At 39.4% G+C, this 24,786-nt stretch overlaps 2 protein-coding genes across 11 annotated transcripts in view; one reads left to right on the top strand and one right to left on the bottom strand.

Annotated features, from left to right (window-relative positions):
* MAP3K4 (mitogen-activated protein kinase kinase kinase 4) overlaps positions 1-20,367 on the top strand; it is a 124,286-nt gene extending 103,919 nt beyond the window's left edge. For 7 of the 9 annotated variants that reach the window (XM_074818645.1, XM_074818642.1, XM_074818640.1 and 4 more), the window contains 10 exons: positions 3,807-3,907; positions 5,040-5,120; positions 6,576-6,767; positions 7,447-7,517; positions 9,791-9,907; positions 11,395-11,554; positions 17,714-17,836; positions 18,365-18,471; positions 18,678-18,857; positions 19,821-20,367. In XM_074818645.1, the coding sequence (XP_074674746.1) occupies positions 3,807-3,907; positions 5,040-5,120; positions 6,576-6,767; positions 7,447-7,517; positions 9,791-9,907; positions 11,395-11,554; positions 17,714-17,836; positions 18,365-18,471; positions 18,678-18,857; positions 19,821-19,841 (1,153 nt within the window). In that variant the 3' untranslated portion in view covers positions 19,842-20,367. Of the gene's footprint in view, positions 1-3,806; positions 3,908-5,039; positions 5,121-6,575; positions 6,768-7,446; positions 7,518-9,790; positions 9,908-11,394; positions 11,555-12,444; positions 12,557-17,713; positions 17,837-18,364; positions 18,472-18,677; positions 18,858-19,820 lie in introns of those variants that run through there. The other 2 variants (XR_012622511.1, XR_012622512.1) reach the window with 2 other exon arrangements.
* A 455-nt stretch (positions 20,368-20,822) lies between these two features.
* Positions 20,823-24,786, bottom strand: part of AGPAT4 (1-acylglycerol-3-phosphate O-acyltransferase 4) — an 86,761-nt gene continuing 82,797 nt past the window's right edge. For both annotated transcript variants that reach the window (XM_074818636.1, XM_074818638.1), the window contains exon 9: positions 20,823-23,663. In XM_074818636.1, coding sequence (XP_074674737.1) covers positions 23,572-23,663 — 92 coding nt within the window. In that variant the 3' untranslated portion in view covers positions 20,823-23,571. The remainder of the gene's footprint in view (positions 23,664-24,786) is intronic.

Here is a 24,786-nt window from a genome sequence, read left to right as displayed (position 1 = left end):
AGCTAACAGTTTTGGTATTGTTATTGTCTGCCATAAGTATTTTGAAGTACTATATAGTGACAAACACAGAATTAAACGTGTAAGACTTGAGGAGGATTTTTTTTTTTATTTCTTGCTACACCTTTGTCGTCTTAGGGTTGTGGAGAATAAACTTAGTATGAAAGAAACCCTTCCTGTATCAGGAAATGTAATGGAAACCACTCTTGTATCACCTGTTTGCAGAGCTCAGAAGTGAATTTTTTGGCAGACCGATGTTAGTATCTTTCTTGCTTTTTGGCCTCTGATTTGGCTGTTATATTTCAGACTGTTGGTGTTCCTTCTTCCCATACCACAGTCAGACCATTGACATGTCTCCCAAGTTCTCTAAATGTACTGGTTTGGGTTTTTTTAATTTTTTAAAGAAATTTTTTCCCTGCACCCCTGACTGTGAAAATCCTGCTATTCATGCAGTGATATTCTCTTAGGGTTTATAAATAGTTTTTTGGATTCTTATTTCTACCACAGAGTGCCAAAAGCTTTCTTGTATAAGAGATTTGTATGAATGGAGACACATGATTTGTCTGTATCACACAGCCATAGAGAAAAGAAAGAACAGGTAGTGAAGGAGCAACAGATGGATGGTAACCAAAGGAACTTGGATACAACTTGATTATGAATTTTTTTTTTATAAATAATTTTCTTGTTAGCCAGCAAACCATCATGGTTTGTAGATTTGTCACCAGATCCACAGCAGAAGCATGCGTTAAGAGGGAAGGAAGAAGTTGCCACTTTTTATATAAAATCTTTCCTGCAAGTCTTTTCAGTTTGTTTTTATGGTAAGATGTGACTTGCACCCTACAGTAGTCTCTTGATATACAGTTTGTGAGTCTGGGCCTTTCTTTTTTTGGTTGAAAACTAATCCTGAATTTTTGTCATTAAAACTGCATGTATTTATTCATGTATCCTTCATGCTTCTGTTTAAGCCCCCTGTTGAAAAAGACAGAGTAGGCAGTAGTCTGCAGCACTATGCACTTGAAAAGCCCTTTTCAAGTAAGCAACATTCTAGAGAATTTTCACTGAGAGGTTCTGGCAGCTTTATAAGCTGACAGGGTGATGGTTAATTAGTATTTATGGTTTTGAAGATGCAGAACTTGTTTATTTGATAATTAGTCTTTACACAGCATATGAAGGGGATTTTTGTCTAGAATATGTACAATGCTTTGAGCCAAGGCATATCTTTGAAGTTAGTTAATTTTTCAAGAGGGAGATAGGAGGCTAATTTTTAATACTTGTAGGCTTTGTTGTGATTTTATACCACTTGATGCAGCTATCAGATTGACACACTTGAATGCAGTAGTATACTCTTTTAGTGTTTTCTGCATGTGTGTCCTGCACGAATATTGATCAAAGTGTGAAGGTTGTAATTTTGACAGTTTCTTCTAGTTCACGAAAAGAGTCATTAGGAAGAAAAGAAACGAGAATTCTACTTCTTATTTGCAATGAAATGCATAATACTTTCATGGATTGTAACATAAAAGTAGATGTGAATGCAGTGTTTTAGTCAAGTTGTCTAGGCCTGTTTTTCAAAGACTTGTATTTTTCTCAGAGCTCTCAGTTTTTACGTTTCTGATGGTTGTTAATAAAATATCCTATGATATTGTTTAACCCCCTGTATTACCTAGGAAGAATTTGAAGAAAAAAATTATTGAAGCAGAGATAGAGTTTTGGAGGCTGAGCTTTTTTAGGTTTTGGGGTTTTTTTTAATTGAGGAAGGCAGAATATTACAACGTAATATATTTATAGTAAATTTCTGGTTTTAATATAGTTAAAAGAAAGTTGCAAACTTTTAACACATTGCAGTCTTAATTATGGATTTCATTTATTTGTGCTCCAAAAGAGAAATGGAATCTCTTGGATCAAGTAAGTGTTCTGGGGGTTTGTATGCAAGAAGTGTGGGGTCCAGCTGTTGGAATAGCTCAAACTTTGTACACTTTCCAGAAACATTTTAGATATTTATGACATGATTGAAGGCATTAAATATCTATAAAAGGTTGAATGTAGGAACTTGAATGTAGAAACTTGATAAATCAATTGTACTAGGCAGTGCGTAGTGCACAAATGCCACCATAGTTCTATTGAAGTTTTTCTTTAAAAAAAAAAAAAAAAAATCAGTTTAATATAACTAGAAAGTAAAATCCAAAGCAGCAATACTTGGTTGTTTACACTAAACTTTCTGATGGTTATATGTTTACACTATGTTCATACTAATGACCTTTATAAACGTTTAGTTTCTGAGCTAGCTGGCGTTATTATTCATCGTTTTATATTTATCCAGGACTGGAGCAGAAATTTAGCAAGCCTTCTTTTCTTTTACTCTGTTTCTTTGCCTGATAACATGCACACAATCTTTCTGGACACAAACAATAAAAGTACTGGTTGCCTAAGATGGGTCTGAAAGGGATTTTAGACACCATTCAAAGCTATGATGCTTAAGGTCCTCTGTTCAGCTGCTGCTTCATTTTTGAGGTGGTTTAGCTTTGCTCTTTTTTAAGGTCTTTGTGCATCTAGAATTGTTGCTCTGTATTTGCTGAGAATAACCTCAGCGCTTCTTGCTTATTGAAATCTCAACTTCCTGAAGAATACTGAGGATTTTCACTAGTTCAGTTTCAGTTCCTCTTCAAACTTAAAAGATGTAGTTGGCACTAGTACGGAGTGCAAAGCAAACATCATATTGAGAACATTTGCATGGGAATAGGGTGTCTTGGGTTTTGGCTTCTCTTCTCAAGATTGTGCAGATTGTATCTTTTTTTAAAAAAACCCACCCTATTACTAGGTAATAATTGGATACAATTTGGAAGCAACTTCAGGGCTGTAGGGAAGTCCTCTAATAGGTGTGTGCACTTTGTGATGCTAGGTATCTTCCATCTGTTTGTAGTTGTTAGCTTTCAGTGAAGGATTTAACAATGTTTCCTGCTTTCCAATAAGGTTTAGCTCATACCTCTAAAGCAATATGCTAAAGGAGGCATCAGTAACAGCTTTTCCCCACCATGTCTTAAAAATTGAAAAGGGAGCCTTTTCCAAAAGGGAGTTACTGTAGAAAGAATTCTGAGGAATTTATGGCTCTAAAACATGGGTGGATTGTTCAGTGTCTTGGGCTGGAGAAAGGTGCCTGAAGATTTAAGGATTTAAGACTCATTTCTCTCAGTATTGTTTCCCTTTCTTTTCAGCATGCTTATTCATCTGGGTCTTATTGTGAGGTATCTGATTCTACTCTGTGCTGTCTGAAGGAGCTAGGGCTTTCCAAGCAGTCAAGCTGCTGGCATTTAACACTGTTCTTCCTGTCAGCTGGCTTGTGGCTCTTCCCACTAGTTTTGACTTAATGACTATGGACTATGATTGTACTTGCAGCACACTAGGAACATATGAATTCAGTTACCACCCTTCATCTGATAATGTGGTTCACATTATCACCCAGCTGAATCACCTGGCACCAACAGCAGCCTGTCTTAGTAGTATGTTACAAGTCATTAAAATAAATTCTGTTGATATGGGCAAGTAACAGTTTCAAGTAGTTCATGCTTTTGAAGCACAGGGATTTTTCATAGAGTGGCATAACTAAAATTATATAAAAAGTCTTCATTTGGGGGGAAAAAAATAGCATAGAAAGGGGTTTCAGTCTACTTCTCAGCATCAGTTTTTCTTTCATGTTATTTTCATGGTTCATGTCCTAGGCTTCAGAGGTTCTTTCTCTTTAAAACTGCAGTTAAATTGTCACTAGAAGTTTAGTGCAATGCTAAGTTAATTAGTACAATGGCTCTCTTTAACAGGGGTTCCAGTGTCCCTGAAAATGATCGACTGGCTTCAATAGCAGCTGAGTTGCAGTTCAGATCCCTTAGTCGTCACTCCAGTCCCACTGAAGAGCGAGAAGGTGATTGTCACAGTAACAGATTGTGACCTGGATGTGCAGATGATTTATTTCATTTATATATTTTACTCTGTTCCCAGTTCTTACCCTTTCCAAAAATTTTTTTCACCTTTTCCCATTCAGATATCTTAGATATTTAAGTTTTAGGCTTATATTGTCAGAGTAGGTTCTTCTGTTTTCAGACATACCCACTATTCTCTTGCCTTCCATATTGTTTCTGAATTGTACCTGGAGGAATTTCCTGGTGTCTTTCTAAGTTACAGTGTTCAAAATGAAATGTGTAATGTGATTGCTGAATTATATACCCCATTCAATAGTAAATTTCTAAATGCTGTTAATGAGGTACGAACTGGACCCATCAGGACACTGAAGAGTTTTTTGTCCAGTTTTTTAACTACCACTGCAGTATTCATCTTGCAAATACTTGCTGTTATTTGAATCCTGAAAAGAAGGGATAGGGTGTGTGCATGTCCTGATCAGGGCTCCTCCTTCACGTTTCCCCAGCCCCTGTATATGTGGTATTTATTACAGCAAATACCTTGAAACATTGGTTGTTAAGATAGTGTGTTCTGTGCAAATTAAAATGAAGTACAAAATCCTAAGCAAAGTAGAGTTGATATTGTGGTCATCCTTCAAAATGAAGTGGATTTCGGAGAAAGAAATGCCTTAAAAATGCCTAGAGGTATAGGGGATTTTTTTGGTTGTTATTTTTTCTAAGCAGATGTTGAAAATATTGTCTGCCTTGTTCCCTTTTTTATGTATCTGTATGAGTAGGAAACTGGCTTAGGTTGGCATGAATACAGGTCTTTTTCTAAGGAACCTTAGAAGATTGTTTTCCTACAGATTTCTTACATATTTGATTCTGAGTGCCCTTACTTGAAGTGCTTTCCTCAATTGTGGAAGGAGATCTCTGTTCCTGTGTAAATTAAATCCTATTTCAGAATAGCTTTCATAATTTGTTTTCTAAAGATAAGTAATTTTTGAATTCAAGAGCATGCATTGCTATATGGTTGCCTTATATACTTGTAGGGTGTATTAGTCTTGATATGTAAGCTCTCAGCTTCTGCTGAATATAGTGGCGTAATCCTTAATATGAGATAAAGCCACTTCTGTGCTCACAGTATTATTTCTCTAGAACCATCGTATCCAAAAGGAGATTCAAGTGGCTCATCCCGGCGGAGCTGGGAGCTCAGAACTTTAATCAACCAGACCAAAGGTAGGTGTTTGGGAGTCACTATAATGTAATGTCTGTTAAACTAGTGCTGTAATAAATAGTTGAATCTTAATGCTGATTGTGAAGAGATTTTCACAGCTTCGTATATAGGAAGGGGAAAAAAAAAATCCTGATTGCAGATAGAAGATACTGCTAAGAAAATCACTAGGTGTACTCACTGAAGTAGGAGTAACTAAAAAAATAAAAGTTACATCTTCTCAGTTTCTGAAAGATACTAGCAGTGTTCTACAAAATAAGTACATTTATTACTATGGGAATTGCAGAAGTTTGCTGTTCCTATTCAGTGCCCAGTTATGAATTGCAAGACAGTAGGAGGCACTTCCTCACTTCTTAAGATCTCTCCCCAGCATGGGATTTTTTTATTTTGGGTGTCTTAACAGCATGTGATCCTACACTGTTTCCTAAATTCAAGGCTATTATGGGGCCCCTTCCTCTCTGTCCTGCTGCTTATTTTCATGAAACTTAAAGTAACTGTCCAGTTATATTCATGTAGCTTCCTTGCATATATTCTGGCAGGGTGAAGCCTCATGAAACATTAGAAGGAAGTTTTCTATCACATAAAAACTTGTCTCTCATTATGTGGGTCAGAAGAACAGCAAAACTGTTTTCTGAAATCTAGAAGTCTTATTTTTTGATCAGAACATAAACACTGAAGGAATTGAGTTTAAACTAGAAAAGAAGAATGAGCAAAAAATTGAAAATTTCTAGAATACTGCTGCAATGGGAACTGATTTTACTGTCCACTGTGAATAAGACAAAGATTTTGGTTTAAAATTACAGTGAGGCAGATTCAGTGTAGATGAAGTGGTATTAATTATAGGTGCAGTAGAATATATCATTTGAGAGTATTGGTATCTCCATCTTTTGGAGGCTGTTAGAAACAGGTTAGACTGCTGCCTGTCAGCAGTGGCAGATGTGTAATTTTTGTGCTTTACAAGGAGGGGATAAATTAATGCTGCCCTGAGATTTATTCTGGCCTCACTCACTAGGATTCTGTTTCATGATAAGACTTGAAAGCTGGAGTTATCTAATATTTCTAAATCTTTGAAATAACAGATGCTATGAGTTTTCCAAGAAACCTCTTGTATCTCTGTAGAGCAAAACCTTACCTGTCCTTTCCTTGGTGCTCTTAATGACCCTAACATATTTCCACTATCGGTGATTAGTTACAGGCCAAATGCAAACAAGTATGTTGCATTTCATACGTTTAATTTCCTTGAATCAAGTAAGAGATGATGAGAAAAGTACCAGTATTCTCATTTTACTTTAATTTCATATGTGATTGCTAAAATGTTTTATTCTTTTCCTACATCTTAAATTAGACTCACAAAATAGTTGTCTTCTAACTCAGGTCACTTCATGTGGTATCAAAAGGTCACAAAATAAAAACGCAGTGAATATTTCTCAATCAAGGAAATTGTTCATCACTCTTTTTAGACACTGCTTCCAAGCAAGCACCGATTGAAGCTGTTCAAAAGTCCGTTCAGTTGTTTGAAGAAAGGAGATACAGAGAGATGAGGAGGAAGAACATCATTGGCCAAGTTTGTGACACACCGAAATCTTATGATAATGTCATGCATGTAGGTTTGAGGAAAGTGACTTTCAAGTGGCAGAGAGGAAACAAAATTGGTATGTTCATTATACCTTCATTTATCAGAATACCAAGCTTAGTATTTTTGAAGGAAATCTAAGACTGTCTTTTGAGATCTTGGATCTCTGCATAGATAATATAAGCTTTACTGAAATCAGAATGTTAAAATACAAAATACTGTTGCATCTAGGATCTCCTTTATATAGAACTTCAGTGAAGTTTTCGCTGGTCAAATAACAAGAAACAAAGGAGGAGAAGGATTTGGTTAGGACAGTTACTTGGCTATGATCCTATGATTCCTGCATGCGTTTAACCCTATAAAATGAGTTGTGCTTTTGGAAGAACCAGAAATATGAATGGAAATGAGCACAAACTTCGTGATTTGTTTAATTCACCAATATTGTTGTCCTTTCCCCCATGTGGTCATTGTTTCCTTTCTAGTTTGGGATTTGTGGGGAAAATCCTGATATTCATGAGAAGTTTTCTTTCAGGTCAGCCTGTTAATGTCGTGTTTTTTCTTTTAATCAGCTTGAATTCAGGACTATGAATATAGTATTAGGTGTTACAGGTTAAAAGCTACTTGAAATTTTAAATTAAAATAAAGGTTAAATAACCTTGGCAAGCTCAGATTTCAGTGATGTTTTCTTATTGCAGTTGATGTACATGTTGCTAATTGAAGGTAGTGTAATTGTTCTTATTTTTATTTTAATTCTGTAGGTGAAGGCCAGTATGGAAAGGTCTATACTTGTATCAGTGTTGACACTGGAGAGCTGATGGCTATGAAGGAAGTGAGTACTCTGTATACAAGAATCAGTGCTGTCTTTGGGGTTTTTTTTGCGATCCAAATGTGCATGACTTAGCAGGCATTAAGGGTTTCTGAACACTGTTGCTAACTGGGAAAGGATGGGAAGACAAATTGTTTCTTCATGTAGTCACATCTGCTATTATGACTTGTTCCTCCTTAAGTTGCTTAAGCTTTCTCTTTTAAGTTTACAACTTACAATTTAAATGTATGTAAAATGGATAATGCTTTTTTTACTAATCTCATAGGGATGTTGTGAACTTGATGAATGCTTGCTTAATATGTGTGAACTCCCATTAAGAGATCTTAAATTATTTTTGAAAGAGTTTTCTGATGAGTGAAGACTGTACACAAACTTACATTTTACTTTACAGTATTTCATCTCACGTTTTATTCCTTTTTTAGTTCATTCCTTGGAGAAAAAGATAGGAAGCATCACATCAGATGTTTTTCAGCTTCTACTGTAGTTTAAGTGAGCTAGGCTGAGTCACAAAACTGTTGACTAACCTAGTGGGTACAGAAAATTTAATTTTCAGGATAGAAGTAAAGCTGTGTAGGTGTAGAGATCCATCTTCCCTACAGCACCTTGTTTTTTACAATATTTGTGTTGTTTAGTTTTATTGCATTTCTACATCTTCAGACAACTGCAAGCAACAACTGTTCACAACAGTTACCATGCCAGCCAGCCATTTGATGTTAGAGCAGTTATATTTTAAGAGCCAGTTTTTCCACACACACAATACGTATGTGATCTCAAAGGTGTGGAAAAGCAAGGCTGGGCTTGTGCTTAACTACTTATACCATACTCATTCACTGACTACTACCAATGCTTGAAATTTTATGGTTGTTGGTTTTGTGTTGTTTTTTTTTCTCCCGATGAAATAACATTTCCCCCCCCCCCCAACAGTAGCACTCTGTTTCTGGAACTCAAAGTTTCTTTCTAGATGCAGGTGCTTTTTACACATTAGCATTATGTGTGCTCTTTAGCAGAAGTTCAGATAAGTTAAATGGACCTTGTTTGACAGATGTTTCACTAGTAGGCTAAATATACAGTATGCTGCCTTCTTCTGTAGTATTTTTAACTTCCAGAATTACTTCACCAAGAACCATTCCTGCCTCCCCACTGTGGGCTTAAAGGCAAAATGTTTGCAACTTCCAAATAAAGGCTTTTGTGGATTTCCTTGAGAGTACCTTGGGGGAAGATTTATTTACTTATTTTTAAACAGGCTAAAAACATTGTATCCCCCCTCTCCCCTGAGATTTCTTCAGACTTTACTGTCTTAACCAGTGTTGTTAAAATCTCTACAAATTATAGTGAACAATCTTCACTGCAAATACATAGTATTGCAACTTTGCAGTGTTAGGAAATATGTAAAATACTTGAAGGTCATTTGTCACCTTTTTGTAATCTCCATTTATTTAATTTTACCACTGTTTGAGTACAAACTGTATTCTGGAATTGCTCTACAGAACAAAAACAATTATAGCATCCTAGCAACCAAAGGTAAAGTACGTGCATTTATTTCTCTAGCAGTTGTCCTGTATTCAATTAATGAAGTTTCTGCTTTCTACCAGTATGGTAAATGTATCATCTTCCATAACTTGCTATGAATTTTGCTTATCTTTGTGTGAATGGAAGCTTTAAATCAGTTTTTCAGAAGACTCGATAATTTTTTCCTCCATGAAAAATCCATCACAGCATATTGTAGCAGAACTAATGAAAACATATTTCTTCCATCAAAACCTTTATGACTGTATTTGTTCCATGCCACACTTTTTCCTTACAACTGCCTCATTCTTAATGAAGAAACCCCTCAAAGAAATCCCTTAGAATCTCCACTGATAAAGTACCTGGCAACTAGTCTTTCTTGAATGATAGCTCTCACTGATGTTCAGATTCTCTTGTACTGTGTCTATCTACCACATTTAAGCTAGAAGGCAAGCTCAGAAGAGATAAATATGTGCACACGTGTATACATTTAAGTAACATCATTTTGCTCTTATATAGTTTATAAATCATCATATTTGTATGTAATTTTCAAAAATAGTTTGGTCTTTTTTGTTTAAGTTTGGGGGTGGAGGGATTTTGGAGCTTTTTGTGTGATTATGCTGTTTAAAAAAAAACCAGCTTTTTAGCTGTTTTCTTGGCTTGTGTTTGGGTTTATGATGGGTTGTTTGGTTTTCTGTTTTGTTGTTTTTTTTTTTTTTTCCTTAGTAATTTGAAATAGTGGCAAAATAATGAAAAAATCTCTCTTGCAGATAAGATTTCAACCTAACGATCACAAAACCATCAAAGAAACAGCTGATGAACTGAAGATTTTTGAAGGCATCAAGCACCCTAATCTTGTTCGTTATTTTGGTGTGGAGCTCCATAGGGTAAGAAAACCTAAATTACTGGGGCTTTTTTATAGGGCTGAGAGAAAATTTTAAGAAGCCTTGGATCATGGAGGTTTTACTTGAGAACATTCTAGTTTAGCTTAATTGTCTGGATGTCTCTGAATTGTAGTGTCTTTTTTCCGCTGAATGTTGAGGTCTCTGAAACATAGTTTGGAGAAATCTTTTGGAACTGGTACATAGACAGAGAAGGTTTGCAATAAGTGAATAGAGCAAGTAATGCTGGAGCTGCTGCTCTGTTTAACTGCTCTAAAACCAAGCTATATGGTATGGTGACTTTTGCATGTAGATAAGGACTAGACAGCCTAAACCCCTTCACTGTTAGCAGCAAAGGTTGTACGAGTATCTTGTTGATTCCTGGAAAAATTTTGTGTTGGCATTTAAATCTTGATGCCAGACAAGTATCTTAAGGAAGCAGATCTTTTGGAGTTCAGCTAGCATCTTCTTCAGAAGGTAAAATGAATTTTCTTGCTTGAGCAGCAGAACTAATGAAGCCTGGTTTTCTTACGGAGTTGGATTCCAGAGTTGCGTGCTGAGACACCCAGCTTTTTATTACTCTCTGCTTCCCATGTGCCCTCCCCACCTCCTGCTGTGAGTCTCAGGTCATTCCTGTACCTCTACCCAGTGAGGTGGGCTGGGAGCAGGATGCCTGGTGTCTGGCTGGAAAGTGGTGTGTGCTTTTCACTGATTTGCTCAATATGAATGGGTTGATCTGCTGACCCATTCGCTGGTTTGGAAGGGGACAAAGGCTGCTTTCTGTCTGCATTTCTTTACTTGGGGACACAGCTTTGGGTGTCTGTGCCACTGGGTCATTGGTTTCTCAGGCTAGTTCTAAGAGCTTAATGTCTTTGCCATCTTTTTGTATTAATTAAGTCTAGCTGAAATTGGCTGGGCTTGGAGACAGAAAAAGGGAACAAGAACCAAACTTTTCCTTGAAGTGAGTTAGAGTTGGCATGCTTGTTCAAGCCACAGACAGCAACAAAAAACTTGCCCTCCCCAAGAAATCAACACATGATGTTGCAGGAACTGGGAGAGGAAAGAAAACCCACAAGCCCAAAACATTTTACCTTTCTTCTAAATATGCAAAGGATCTTTTTGTATTTCTGCATAATATACCTACAAGATTTTCAAAGTACTTTTTGGTTGATGCCAAACTAACAGATTTTATGCCACCATACAGTATCGGTTACATACAAATGATGCAGGTAAGACATGTAGCAGAGATTTTTCCATAGCTGTGCAATAGAGTATATTAGGTTGAAGCATGCCCAAGAGAATAGAGTTCTGAAGAGATGATTTATTAGATATTCCATGGTAAGAGGACTTCCATTAAAACGTTAGATGGTACTTCCATTACTCTTGTCACAAACAATGAAGGATGGAAGGAAAACTTGATCCTAATTCAGTGTTTAAAGGGAAAAAAGAAAAAAGAATGAAACCAATGCAATCCGGTTTGGTTCCCACAACAGGAAGAAATGTACATCTTCATGGAGTACTGTGATGAGGGCACTCTGGAGGAGGTATCAAAACTGGGCCTTCAGGAGCATGTCATTAGGCTCTACTCAAAGCAAATCACGATTGCTATCAATGTACTACATGAACATGGTATTGTTCATCGAGACATTAAAGGTAATGTTAACCATAAAAGGTAATGTTGTTGTTTCAGTATTGTAGCTGGGGATGTGGAGTGATGGGGGGCGTATTTGCAGATTTAGCGCACATTATCTATACAGCCATTAAGTGTGTAACGCCTTCCACTCATTTTTCAATTTCCAATTTACAAGTTACTGGCTAGTTACGTGCTCCTTTTTAAGTGCAGAACATAAAAAGTATTAACAGTTGTCATTGCAAACCCATAAATTCTGCCCATAATTTATATAGTTTCTGTAGAGGTTGTTAAGATTGTTGGGGATTAATCCAATCTCAAATTTGGTCCTTTTATTTCTAGTACTGAGTTACATAATGCTGTTTTTCTCATCTGTGCAAGAAACAGTGGTGTTTTCTGGGAGCTGACAAGCAGTGTACAGTGCTAGAGTTGTTCATCAGAACTTTTCCTTGTGATTCCCATTTTCCAGAAGAGTTCTAAGATTTCAGATGAATGGTTGATTAAACATAGCCGTAAAAGCCTTGTTAAAAGAAGTTGAAGGGATATGGTAAAATTACTTATCTAGTGGGTTTTTTGCCATACATTTATCTACTCATGCCTGGCTCTCAGCTTTTGCTTACAAAATGAGCAGACTTGGTACAGTAACTGAAGGGGGGTTGGTTTTGGCATTTGCTTAAGGCACCCAGTGTCAGTCCGCATTTCACATTCATTTTTCTTTTCCTGCGCCTTCCAAGAACATCCTTCATGTCTAGTTATCTTGTTTTTGTTAGTCTGGCATATTTTGCTCACCTATGGTAGAAACTTAACAGAAGGTAGGGGAAAAAATGCACACAATATGCCCTGCGAATGCTCATTTTATGACAAGGCAGTGCAACCCAACGATGCTGGGTTTCTATGTCCCTCTTGCTCACAGGGTTTTGAATCACCGCAGCAGTGTAGGAGGTTCCCAGTTGCTCTTGGTCCTTTGGCCTCGTGCTTCTCATTTGGGAAAAGAACTATCTACGATCCAGAGGCCTCCCACCCAGGTAGGCCACTCTTGAGTCAGTTTTGGCTTTTTTTTCCTAGAAAACACTTTCCCTCACTCCTGTTCCCCAGCAATCTTGCCTTTTCTCCTTCCTGACCAAAGGTTTTTCTCCAGTTGTGGATTTCCCTCCGTGCTTTTCACAGTGCCCCCCTTGCCCTTTACTTGATCATTCCATATCCAGGTTCTGCTTAGCTGAATTCCGCTCTCCTGGAAGCTCATTGTGATCAAAATCCAAGGTTGGCTGACAGGGTTTTCTTTTGTGGTGCTCTATGTCATTGCCGATTTCCAGATATATTTCCAAATAGGTCTCCCTCTCATCAGGGAAATGCAGTGAAGTGAGAAGAGCTGTTTAATGGAACCGTAATGCTGTGTTATGTGAGGGCGTTTCTGTTGCAACAGGTTCTTCATACCAAATGTTGGGGTGTTCCTTGAGAATAACAGGAGCTATAAACAGAGGGTCACTGCAGACACATCTATGTATAGACCTTCCCAAAACTTAATGAAAGAATATGAAGACAGACCGCAGAGAGTATTTTTATAAAGGATGCCTGATGTTACATTGAAAGTCTCTTGCTCTCTGTCTCCTTTTATGCTAACACTGCATCCCCAAGTTTTCAGGCTAACAGCAGTACAGAAGACTCTGGTTTTACTTTTAGCTCTTGTGTAGTCAGGTACTCTTCTTATAGGGAAGAATGATAGTATGTCATTCAGACTGTTAAAACTGCTTTCAGATCTCACTGTCAGATCACACTCTCGTGGCCAGTTTGCTGCACATCACTGTGGATCTGTTTCTTTCCGCAGCAGATGAACAATTCTTAGAGTAATTGTTTATACGTGTCCCGCAGTTGGTGTCTGCCAAATACCTTGTGCTCAGAAATGCAGTCTTTCGGTTAGTAGTGTCCACTAGTGTCACTGTTGTCCTTCAGATGCTATTATGGCATCCAGTTCTGTGAGTGTAAAAGATGAGGCAATACAGAGCTGCCTTGAATCCTTTTTCAACCTGTGGTTGTGGGAGCAAACTGAGGGTAGTGTTGTTGGCTGGTTGTTACACTTGGCTGCACTGGTTTTGCTCAGTCTGCATCAGTGTGTAAAGTAGTTGGTCTAGTATGTAGCAGGTGATTAAGTCTTTTGGGATAGTATTTTTTTTTTAATCTCTATCCTGGGTATTGGATTTTAACCCCTGTGGCTAAGCCCAGATTCCTCAGTTAAAATTACTTCATTTTTTTTTTTTTTTGCAAGGAAGCTGTTCTGCCCAAAGATTGAGAATGATGGAATATTTAATGCTGAAAGGAGTCTCTGGGCATTTCTGAGTCCTCTGTTCAAAATAGGGCTGACCTCAGTATCAGACCGAATGTCAAATTAGATCAGACTGCTCAGGACCTTGTTCTCTTGAATTATGAATATCTCCAGGATGGAGATTCCCATTTCTCCAGGCCCCTGTCCCAGTGACTGACCTATCCTCATTGTGAAAAACTTTTTTCTGATACCTCCCTGGAGTTTGCAGAGGTTGCTATTTGTGTCCGTTGCCCCATATCCTTTCACAGGGTGCCTTTGAGGAAAAAAATCTGTTTTTGTCTTCTTGATATCCTCCCACCAGTAAATCCCCCCCTCCTCCTCCAGTCTTCCCTTCTTGAAGCTAAATAAACCCATCTCTCAGCCCTCTGACCATCTTGATGCCCTTGGTCTGTCTTGTATTGGGGACCCCCAAACCAAGACACAGCACTCCAAGAGTGGGCTCGCAAGTGTTGCATTGACAAGAATTAATCACTGAGGTCGTGCTTGGTGCTTTCTCTCTGGGAGAGAAGAGCATATTCCTGAAGAGTGCTCGGGTTGCATTTTCAGAATGAATGCTGAAAATTGTATCTGAAGTTTCAGTAAATCAGAAACCTGTGAATGAGACGCTCAAGGCTGGGAAGCCTTCATCAAAGTCTTAACTCTTGTTAACTGTGTTGTTAGCTCTCCCAAAATTTCTGCCTTCATGTCTTCATGATGAGCACAGGGGAAGGAAGGCCACTGGACAAGAGACAGAAGGCTGTTCAACAGGAGACTACGAGCATGTGTCACACTTTCTAAAGTAAAAGAGGATGCTAAAGCTGATTTTTCTCATCAAAGGGTAGCACTTGGCCTGCTTGTTTCTTGAGTGAATTTGGCTGCTGTACGGCTTAAGTACCGACTGAGGAATGTCTATGAGCTGCCTCTCTCTTTGTGGATTTATGCCACAGTGTTTAGTGGGGCTTTTGGTACTGCTCCTTGGAGACACAGTATTTACACTAGCTGCTTTGGAATATCATGCTAGTGTAGTTTTCACTGCACTTAATATGTGGCTGACTTGGCACAGAAATACAAGGCATGAAACTTCAGTTTAAATGCTTTGGGTCATAGCTGTTGTTTTCTCTAGCAAGGGTATGGCTTTTGACATTTGCTCTTTGTTTGCAGTCTGCCCAGAAGATCTTGTGGTATAAATGGCAGTAGGGCTGTGCAGAACCGGGCTACCTCTTGCCTCTGCCAAGTACATCCAATGAAGATGCTTTTGATAGTGTATGTGTAGGAGGAGAGAAGGAATAGATGGGTGTATTGTGCCTTTTTGCCGTTTTAGCCATGGTCTCTGGTATTCTTTTGCTTATTAACCATGTAGATACGGTAGGAATTCCGTTACATTCCCAGTAACAGCACTAACGGTCACAGGTAAAAAGCATCACGCACCTTCAAAGTAGTGTCCTTGTGTATCCTGTTCTCTTACCCAGGTCCTGCTGGATTCTGTGCAGGTTTCATCTAACAAGGAGACCCTTTTTAAAGACTCTTTCTAGAGTTTGGTCTTGGTCTCTGAAGCAGAGACCAAGCAGCTTACAGAACAGAGGTTCCAGTGGACAGCGCATCAGTGGAAGCCTTAATCAGCTGACAGAAGATGTCAGCAACACAAGTCTTCAAGTGCTCTTTCTTTGTGGTGAAGCTGGTTCATTGCTTTGTTCCATGTGACAGTTCCAGGTGCTTTCAGGACAAAGGCTCACAGGAGCTTTCACAGTAACAGTTATGCTAAATTGTCTCTTTTTTTTTTTTTTTTAAAGGGACAAACTTGAGTTTGAAAGGCCTTGTAAGTAGGTTCTGAACTGTATTAAACCAAACTGTCACAATAGCTTTAGATTCAGTCACAAGAGAGGTGGTTGTACTTCAGCTCTGCCAGTTTCAACCCACTGCAGTAGTCAGAAACCACTTTGTAGCCTTCCATGAAATCTGCATGCTCTTTCTTGAGGAATGGGAACCTAGGTTTCCAAAATATCCTTGTAAAAGTGTTGGCTAGTGTTGGCAGTTTTTCCTAAGCTCTTTGTGTGGGCTAAGTGCATCTACTTTCTATGTGATAAGTAATTGCTTGAAAACAGAAACAGAAAAGCTGTGGGCAGTAGCTCAAAGGAAAAAGTTGCTGATAGAGTAAGTAAGTGTCACTCTTTGAATGCGTTGCCCATATTTAGTGTCCTATCGAGCTGCCTTCTTGTACTGCTTTGGTGTGTTTCTGGATTCTCTTTCATTCAGGGAGCTGAGGGATGGTCTACCCAGCTCTGTTACACGTGCCTGTGGTTGCAGGGTGACTCAGGACACCTGTGTCCCTATGGGGGCAAACTGCAGATCCCAGCCAATGAATTCTGATCTTGAATATGCGCAGGCACCTGAATGCCAGGAGTGGAACACTTACAGACACAATGTGCAGAAAAGTTGTATTCACTGAAAGTTAATTCTTCTTTCAGAACTTGTAAAAGGCTTACAGTAATTAAAGGTTGGAATTTATGTCTGTTAATGATTTCTCTCCCCCTTTTATAGTGCAGTTCTGTGCAACACCTGTTGGACTAAATAAATTGTGCTTTCTCATAGTAGTTAGAGAAATGGGCAGGGTTTTGGCATCATTGACCTGCACTGCCTTTTTTTGACTTGAGCTTTTTGAGGATTCTTTTTATTTTCCTTGAATATCTTGGGGATGCCCAGCCAAGCTAACTGGAAAAAGTTGTTAACTGAGGGAACATAACACAAAGGAGGAGCAGCCAAGAATTCCTGCGCTGACCTATGTTCAAGGTGGAACAAAGTGAGCAATTTTCGAAGGTTGTATTCAGATGAGCTGTTTTTTAAAGAATCCTCTGTGTGATGTGGGAAATGCTATGTGTAACAAAAGTCCCCAACATTTGCCTACTCTTAGAATAGGTGGGCAGTTTTGTTCTGTGCAAACCATTCACCTTTCCTCTAGAGAGATCACAGCTGAAGCTGTTATTTCTGCCAGGTGACTCTTGCAACTTACTTGTGGTTTTGTTGTGATACTTGCAGAATCCAGGATTTGGCCTGACGTGTATAGTGAGCTCCCTCTGCTCTACCTGTTTTCTGTTGGCTGTCAACATGTGTTTTGGCAGGATGTTGGAATGAAAGAAAACCACTGGTTATCAAAACCACCTGGCTTATTTTGCAGTGTTGTGTGGAGGAAGTAACTTGAGGTCAACTGCAGATTCCCCTTGGATCTTTCAAGCATGCTAGGGAAATTTTTTTCTAGTGCAAACTGGCAGTGTAGCCAGCTATTATAACAGTAGCCCTCCTCCAAAAATTCTTCTGGAAGCAGAGCACAATAGCAGGCATTTGGTAGTACATGTCATAAAATGCTATAAGGTCCATTTTGCAAGCTGGCAGTGACGACACAGCTGTAAGATATCATCTGTCTTGACTCGGCAGAACTGACAAGATGGCTAGTGGGAGGTATGCAGCAATGGCCTCTGCCGGGAAGTTCCGTAAGGATGGGTGTTTTTTCGCAGTGCAGTGCTCACAAGGATAAGCACTGGAATTCATAAATTCCTGGAGGAGTAATTTCTCATAATGAGCACATATGGAAAGCTGATGAGTTTGCCTGCCGTACTGCTTTGTGTTTTGAACACTTCTTGTTGTCAGCTTCCAGTACATTTAGTGTTAACACAAACCCACCAAAAATCCCATTGGTTAATGGTAATGTACCCTTTGGGGAACATCTCTAATGCTATCATATTCCACGTTTAATCCACAGGTAGAGATCTAAGTGCGAATTCAGCTATTACCATCTACTGTGTAACTTCCAAGAGTATATTGAGAAGCCCTCATTCCTCAATTCAGCACTGATTTAACAAATGTTACTGTCTTTCGTTGTGTTTCCTAGGAGCCAACATCTTTCTTACCTCATCTGGACTGATTAAACTAGGAGACTTTGGCTGCTCGGTGAAACTTAAGAACAACACACAAACAATGCCTGGAGAAGTGAACAGTACTCTGGGGACTGCAGGTAAGGAGGCATGTGCTAGGCAGATACTTGTCTAGTTACATAAAAGAAGATACCTCTGGGCTGGAGTAAACCAGTGTTTCAGGGAAACTTGATTTTACCTTGGCTAGTTAGATATGCTTTACATCCAGAAGCCAAAACAGTCAGTGAATGATATAGCTGGAGAGAGAAAATTGTATTTGTCAGGTAACTATAAAGATGCTGGAGCTTGTGTTTTCTGGGGCTGTATCTTTCTCTGCAGCGGTACTGTTCTCACTGAACAGCTGCTTCATCTATTTTTTTAAAAATGAAAATAACTGAGAGCATGTATTGTACCAGAATTTTCACTATCACTTTTCAAACTGAAAGACAATTATGCTGCAAATGTGTCAAAGAACAAGAAGCCAGCAAATGATAAAACAGAGCAAGAAAAGCTGAGTGGTACTTCATTACAGATATATTAAAAAGCATTTGGTTTGCCCTATTAATCACTTAATGTATTCTGTTCCTTTTGCTGTATGAACTGATGACATCATATGTGTTGTTTCAAAGCATACATGGCTCCGGAAGTAATTACTAGAGCTAAAGGAGAAGGACACGGACGTGCAGCAGACATCTGGAGCCTCGGCTGTGTTGTTATAGAGATGGTCACCGGCAAGGTAAGGATGTTTCATGTACTGAATGAGTGCAAACTCTTCTTAGCAGTTTCCCTGCCAATTCTGGTGCCACTCCCAGCAATCTGTCACACTTAAGTCTGCAAGTACTGGGGTGGTTTTTAACTTCCCGGGGTACAGAAATATATGCTCTGTGGGACAGCAAGCTGCTCTCTAAACCTTGCACTTCACAATGCTGTTACCTGTTGCAGAGGCCTTGGCATGAATATGAGCACAACTTCCAGATCATGTATAAAGTGGGGATGGGTCATAAACCTCCTATTCCTGACAAAGTGAGCCCAGAAGGGAAAGACTTCCTTTGCCACTGCCTGGAAAGCGACCCAAAGATGAGGTGGACGGCCAGCCAGCTCCTCGATCACCCTTTTGTCAAGGTTTGTCTCATGGCTTTGGCTACAAAGACTGTAGGTGGGAGTCAGAAACAGACTTTATAGTTGGCTTCATCGTTCACAGCTGTGCTGCAGGGCTTTGTATCACGGTGGGAGGCTGGTATCAAGCCGATACTGTCCAGAATACAAGGTTTGGCAACTTTTCCAAAGCACATGTGATGTTGCTAGTGAACATTTGACTAAAAGAACCTGGTGTGCAGCATGCAATAAACTTTCACTGCTGTTTTGAGATGCATTATGTTAAAAAGACTTGTCAAGCTTAAATTCAGTGGTAGTTAATTGGATCTGAAGGGCTCTGTGCCTAAAGTTTTAACGAGTACATATGCACAGACCTCTGTAGTAGAGAGATAAGGGTCCCCTCCATTAAACGTGAAACAAGCACATGCATGAGAACTCCACCATCCTTCTAGTGCGAGGGTCTGCTTTTGAAGTTCATACTTCACATTAAGTTCACACCGAATGTTTATCTGGCAGTTGGCGTAACAATCTGCAGTTCTTGCATGAACTATGGTTTGAGTCTTTGCATAAGAATAGCAAATATTCAGAGCTCCAAATTTAGGTGTATTAGTAACTTCTTTTTTGAAGTAGGAGCACAGCAGGTTATTGAATTCTGTCCCATTTTCCAGCGTAAAGTTGTTCACTTTGGTATTCTGGTTCAGTAACAGTGTTTTAGGATCATCATACCCATCCCTCTCACCAGTGCAACTGCAGCCACATCCCATCCCTCAGAGGCAGAGGCAGAATGCTGCTTTAGGCACCTGAGAGTGGCACAGTGACAGTGGAAACATCAGTATTCACGTATAAACACTTGTCATTCCTTGTCTGTCTAACATGGGAGAAAGAAGAAAGCTTCAAAGATGTTCAGTGAAGCTGCAAAAGAAATTGATCCGTTGTCATCTTCTTGCTGCAGTAGGGAGACAATTGAATTAATTGCCCTTCTGTCCACAGGTTTGCACAGATGAAGAATGAAGTTATTCAATCTCTGGCCTTTTTTATTCTGGCAAGATATCTTTTAATCACTACTGTATGTAATATTTACATAAAGACTGTGCTGAGAAACAGTATAAAAGTTGAACTTTCGAAGACTGCACAAGTGACGAGGGTCACTTTCTCTGCTGCTCCTGTATGTTTTACTTGGCACATGTTGCTCATGTGACAGTGTCTGCAAGTTGGAAGAAGCTGCATGTTTCAGTGAAAGTGCCATTACTACTGTATATGGACCATACCTTTTTTGTTCTTTCTCCCGTTTCTCATTTGATTGAGAACTGTAATGTTAATACGTAGTATTTTTGAACTCTTTAGGTTCAGAAAAATGCTGTAGTGTTATCAGGCGTTATGGACCTTGTTTTTTAAACTGTTTGTTGAGTGCACTGACTGTGAACTTTTACTGGTTTTTTGTTTATTTGTTTTTGGCAAGCTTCAGATTTGTTATGCACAAGGCTGATTAATGAAATTTTAAAAAAAGTTTTTTCTCAATAAATGGTTTATTTTAGGAGTTGTTGGTGAAGGGTTTTTCTTCTGAAAATAAGTACGTGGCATTGTGTCACATTTTAAACTTTTTTTCAATGCTTGTTTAAGACTTCTAAGCTAACCGAACTGGAATAAGCTTCTCTTATATTGCAGTAGTCAATGTTTGTCAAGTTCAAGATGGGCAGTTACACAAGATGCTTCTTACACAAGTGGTAACAGAATTAAGGTCCCCCCTTTCATCCCCTCCTGAGGAAATATGGTGATGTGCAATTCCTGACACTCTCTAGTTATATAAGGGATAGAGCCACGGTCTGAAGTAACTTGCTTCCTGAACGTGAGTACTGTGAACAGGGAGCCTTGTTTCAGGTGCCCTTATACACAAAGGGGAACTGCAGACAGCTTTGGTGAGTCAGGATAAAGGTGAAAAGTAAACTTACTAGTTTGTTGTTGCTGACCAAAAGAAAACTCATTCACTGCATGTTTCCTTTTTATACTTTTATTTTTGTATAAACAAACGTTAAGACTACTTTTGTTAAGGCAGTTGTAGAACATACAGTTGCTTGTGGGGACAAGGGGCAAACACTGCTTCCTAATGACATATGTCATTCTTTTAATACAGTGAACTGGACTAGTTTAACTTTGGCAAGTACCATTAAGCTTTCTGTGTCTGCCAGTGAACGCTGGAAGGGCCCAGTGGTGCAAGTTCTTGTGTGCTGGGATTCTAGAAGTGCTTAGGAGGATGGAGCCAGGAGTGGTGTGTTTGGCCCTCAGCCTGTTCTAAGGGTTGGTCCCAGGGAAATGGGGTGTGAAATGGTCTAAATACTCTTTCAGAAGTATTTACATGTTTGGTGTTTTCCTCTGGGTGAAGTAGCACTGCATGCAGTTGGGGAGGAAAGGACTAAGATTCATAAGGAACGTTAAATGTACCACCATGTTAAATCAGTGGCTCTAAAGAGGCAAAAAGCTAGTCTCTATCACTACACGAATATGTATTTGCTGCTCAGAACTACTCACCCCTGCATACAGGGTTCATTCTGCCACCCTGAGAAAAGCCTGATGTGTCTGTCAGGTAAGGGTGATAGCAGAAAGCTAGCTTGGAGAGATCACCTTTCTCTCCCACCCCCACACATTTTCAAAGTGTTGCTATTACAGTGCCTTCAGGCCTGGCTCATTAACTGCCTGATGCACTGCTGCCATAGCTGGACCTTCAGGCACTACTACAGGTTACAGTACTTGGTTTTCCACTGTTAAGACTGTTTTAGCAAATAAAGTGCAGGGCATGTGCTTTATTAAAAGAAAAGCTGTGCAAGCATGGCAGTATTTTCTGTTCTCGGGCTATATTTCATGTGTTAAAAAACTACACTAAAGCCCAAGTTTACGTTTGTGACATTATACAACTTGTTGCAGAAAGCTTCAGAGCATAGGGAATGTATGTGTACACAAGACAGGTGGGGAAAAGCACCCCCAAAATTATCCCTCACACTTCCCAAGGCCTATTCCTTCCTTCACATTGTATGTTTCACTCCCTCCACTCTCAAAAAAATTTACTTACTGCCCCATGCTAAAACCACTATTATACCTGCTCTTTCAGTGCTGCATATTAAAAAGACTAGTTCCTAGATGATCTGATATACCAAACAGCAAATACATATTTCATGGAATGATTTGTGTTCTATTAGCCCATTTCTTCTGGCCTCAGTTTTATTATAGGAAAGGAAATTTTTTTTTATACCAGCTGCCAGAACCAAGACTGCTTACCTTCTTCTCTAGAGACACACAGGCTCTTCAGTCCTAGAATTTCACTGTTTAGGCCTATGTGCAATGAAAATGTACTGTCACTGAACGTGCCAATCATAATCCCCACTGCTCAGCATCAGTATCTTTAGATTTAAAGAGACTGGGGTTTTTTCAGTTGTAATTGCTGATAGTTGGAAGTCCCCTCCTTTTCCTTTTTTCTTTTTTTTAATCAAGGTTTTTTTTAGTAACTTACATATTCTTAACTCTTCAAGTTTAAAAACAAGAGGAGGCTGCCCTGGAATCAGTACCAGGGATGTCAGAGCAACACAGTTTTCCCAAGGAGCTTGAATCTCATTTTACTTAATTCAGAAGGGTGTCAAAGCAAGTCCAGACAGCCATAAAAAAATAAGTCATAGCACTGTCCTAGGTCTCTCTCCTACTTCCCCTCTTCTCCCCAAAAGAAAAGCAAAAGATGATTTAACTATTACCTCAGGCTGACTGTCATGAGGTACCATGTAAACTAATTTATCAGAAAAGACAGACAAGCAGATTAATTGGGATCACAACAGTATGGGTGTGGGGCATAACTTTTAATGCATGCTTTGCACTGCTTAGTTACAGCATACCCAGTTGTTTTGTTTCTACCATTGTTAGGAAGGCCTAGAATTTTAATCAATGTTTAAAGCTGAAAGGAATTTTATTACCTCAGTTTTTCCAAACTATAAATGGCATTTACTCTCAAAAGAATTACAGGTTTCAGCTATGCCTCTGATGTATTGCCTGGGGAAAGACAGAACTTAGCTCTGCTCAGGCCACAAGGCCAAATTCCACTCCAGGTTATGCCACTGCAGGGCTCTTCTGATCTAACAAAGCGGGCCCTTAGCCAGGGTCTGGCTGAAGAGTGAAAGGGCCATGTGGTGCACACTGTGGGAATAAGTTCTAGATGTAGAAAAACTCTACTACAATTCTGCCAGTTCAGTAGAGCTGCTTCAGTCCAATACTGGTAATAACCAAGCAGAGCATCTTACTGTATTTAAACATTGACAGATTATGGTTGTTAAACTGTTAACGTGTGATCTACACAACTATCAATTTTAATCATCTTGTAACAATCTTCTGACGTTTATCCGTTCCTTAGAGCAAGTTAAGAAAGATAAAGCCTGCACCTCTGGTTAGTTTCCAGGTAGAGTCTCATCATACAAGCACACTGTAATTTTTTTTTTTTTTTTCTTCAAAACTTAAGTCACTTTATAGGAAAACAAACCAACCAAACAAATGCAAACCTGTTGTGGAGAATATACGGAGTGCATCTTTCAAGCGTGTCATCCAGCCCAAACCCGCAGAGAAAAATAACAGGAGCACAAATTCAGATATGCATGGCAATTGCTCATCCTACCCTTCCTCTGATCTCACTTGAAGGACCATGATACGCACTTAAGAGTTCTCAGAAGTTGCATTTGTTCCCTTTGGATTGAAGCAGTCTCTGAAGATACTACTTGTGTTTCTGCTTGTTGTCATTGTTGCCATAGGTGGAGCCCTTGTTAATTTCTGTAACGCCTATCATCCATCTGACACCAACAGAAGCTGCAAAACAAAAATAAAGTTAAAATCTGCTTGCAGACAAAGGCTGAAGATCTGTACAGGTCTAACATTCTGAAAGAGACTAACAGTGTTCTCAGCCTTACAGCAGCACAGCATTAAAGGTAACTCTACCTGTCCTACCCCTACTTGACCTCTGATGAAAGGTTCACCCCCCTGCCCCTCTATCAAGTAATTTGCCCACGGTATTTTCTTAAGGAGGATCCTCACTCACTGGCCTCAGGCTAGACACATCCTCTCCCACCAGCGGGAGCCATCACGGGTGTGAGAGGCACAGGCGTGACGTGCTCAGCCCTGTTAAGCCTTAGCAAGGCTGGCTGTGGAATGGGGGTGCTCTGGGGCTGCTGGCATTACCTGGCTCCCTGGAGTTGTGTGACAAATGTACTAATGCGTCCACATGCAAGGTGTGACAGGGGAAGGGAATTCTGCTTGCCCCTGTGCCTGGAAGAACACAAGCAAGTGCAAGGGCACTTCAGGTCTTGATTAAAAAAAATGTAAGTTGTGACATTTTTTTAACTACAGCTCATGAAAACAGTCCATTATAAGAGGCAAGATGAATTTAAAAGACTTTTATATTTGATTTAGTAGTAGTAATTCACCATGCATGAGACTTTTATTTATTTGTAGCACCTGAAGTGGCTGTTTAACTTAAATGCAACTTAGCCTAAGCCCTCACCCTCCCCTAACAGTTTTGAGGTTTTTTTGTAAAGGGGCTCAGCCGCCCAAAATCTGTTATTCCCCAAACTTCTGCTCAGCTACTGTACATATCCAGAACTGCCATGCTTCTTTCAGGCCTAAACCTACTTGGAAGTCACAAACACCTTCACTCAGAATGCTTTTTCTAAAAACAAAAAAACCCAACAACAACAAACCAAAACCAAAAACAAAAAACCCCCAAGAACCCAAGAAAGCCACAAACCTACCCTAAGCCTCCAAATCCAGTTTCTTCTTGACCAGCAGTGAAAAGGCACAGTGCTGTGAGATGCTCTTAGAAGTCTCATTCCCATCAGTCTTCACCTCTCTAAGATGACCCTGAACAGTTTCTCACCAGCCAAAGGACTCTTTATGCTCAAGTCAGAGCCCGAGATCACCAAGAAAAGCCAGAGGC

The sequence above is a fragment of the Strix aluco genome, chromosome 3 (genome assembly GCF_031877795.1).
Source record: "Strix aluco isolate bStrAlu1 chromosome 3, bStrAlu1.hap1, whole genome shotgun sequence".
Classification (NCBI taxonomy): Eukaryota; Metazoa; Chordata; class Aves; order Strigiformes; family Strigidae; genus Strix; species Strix aluco.
This window is presented reverse-complemented; position numbering and strand designations above follow the sequence as displayed.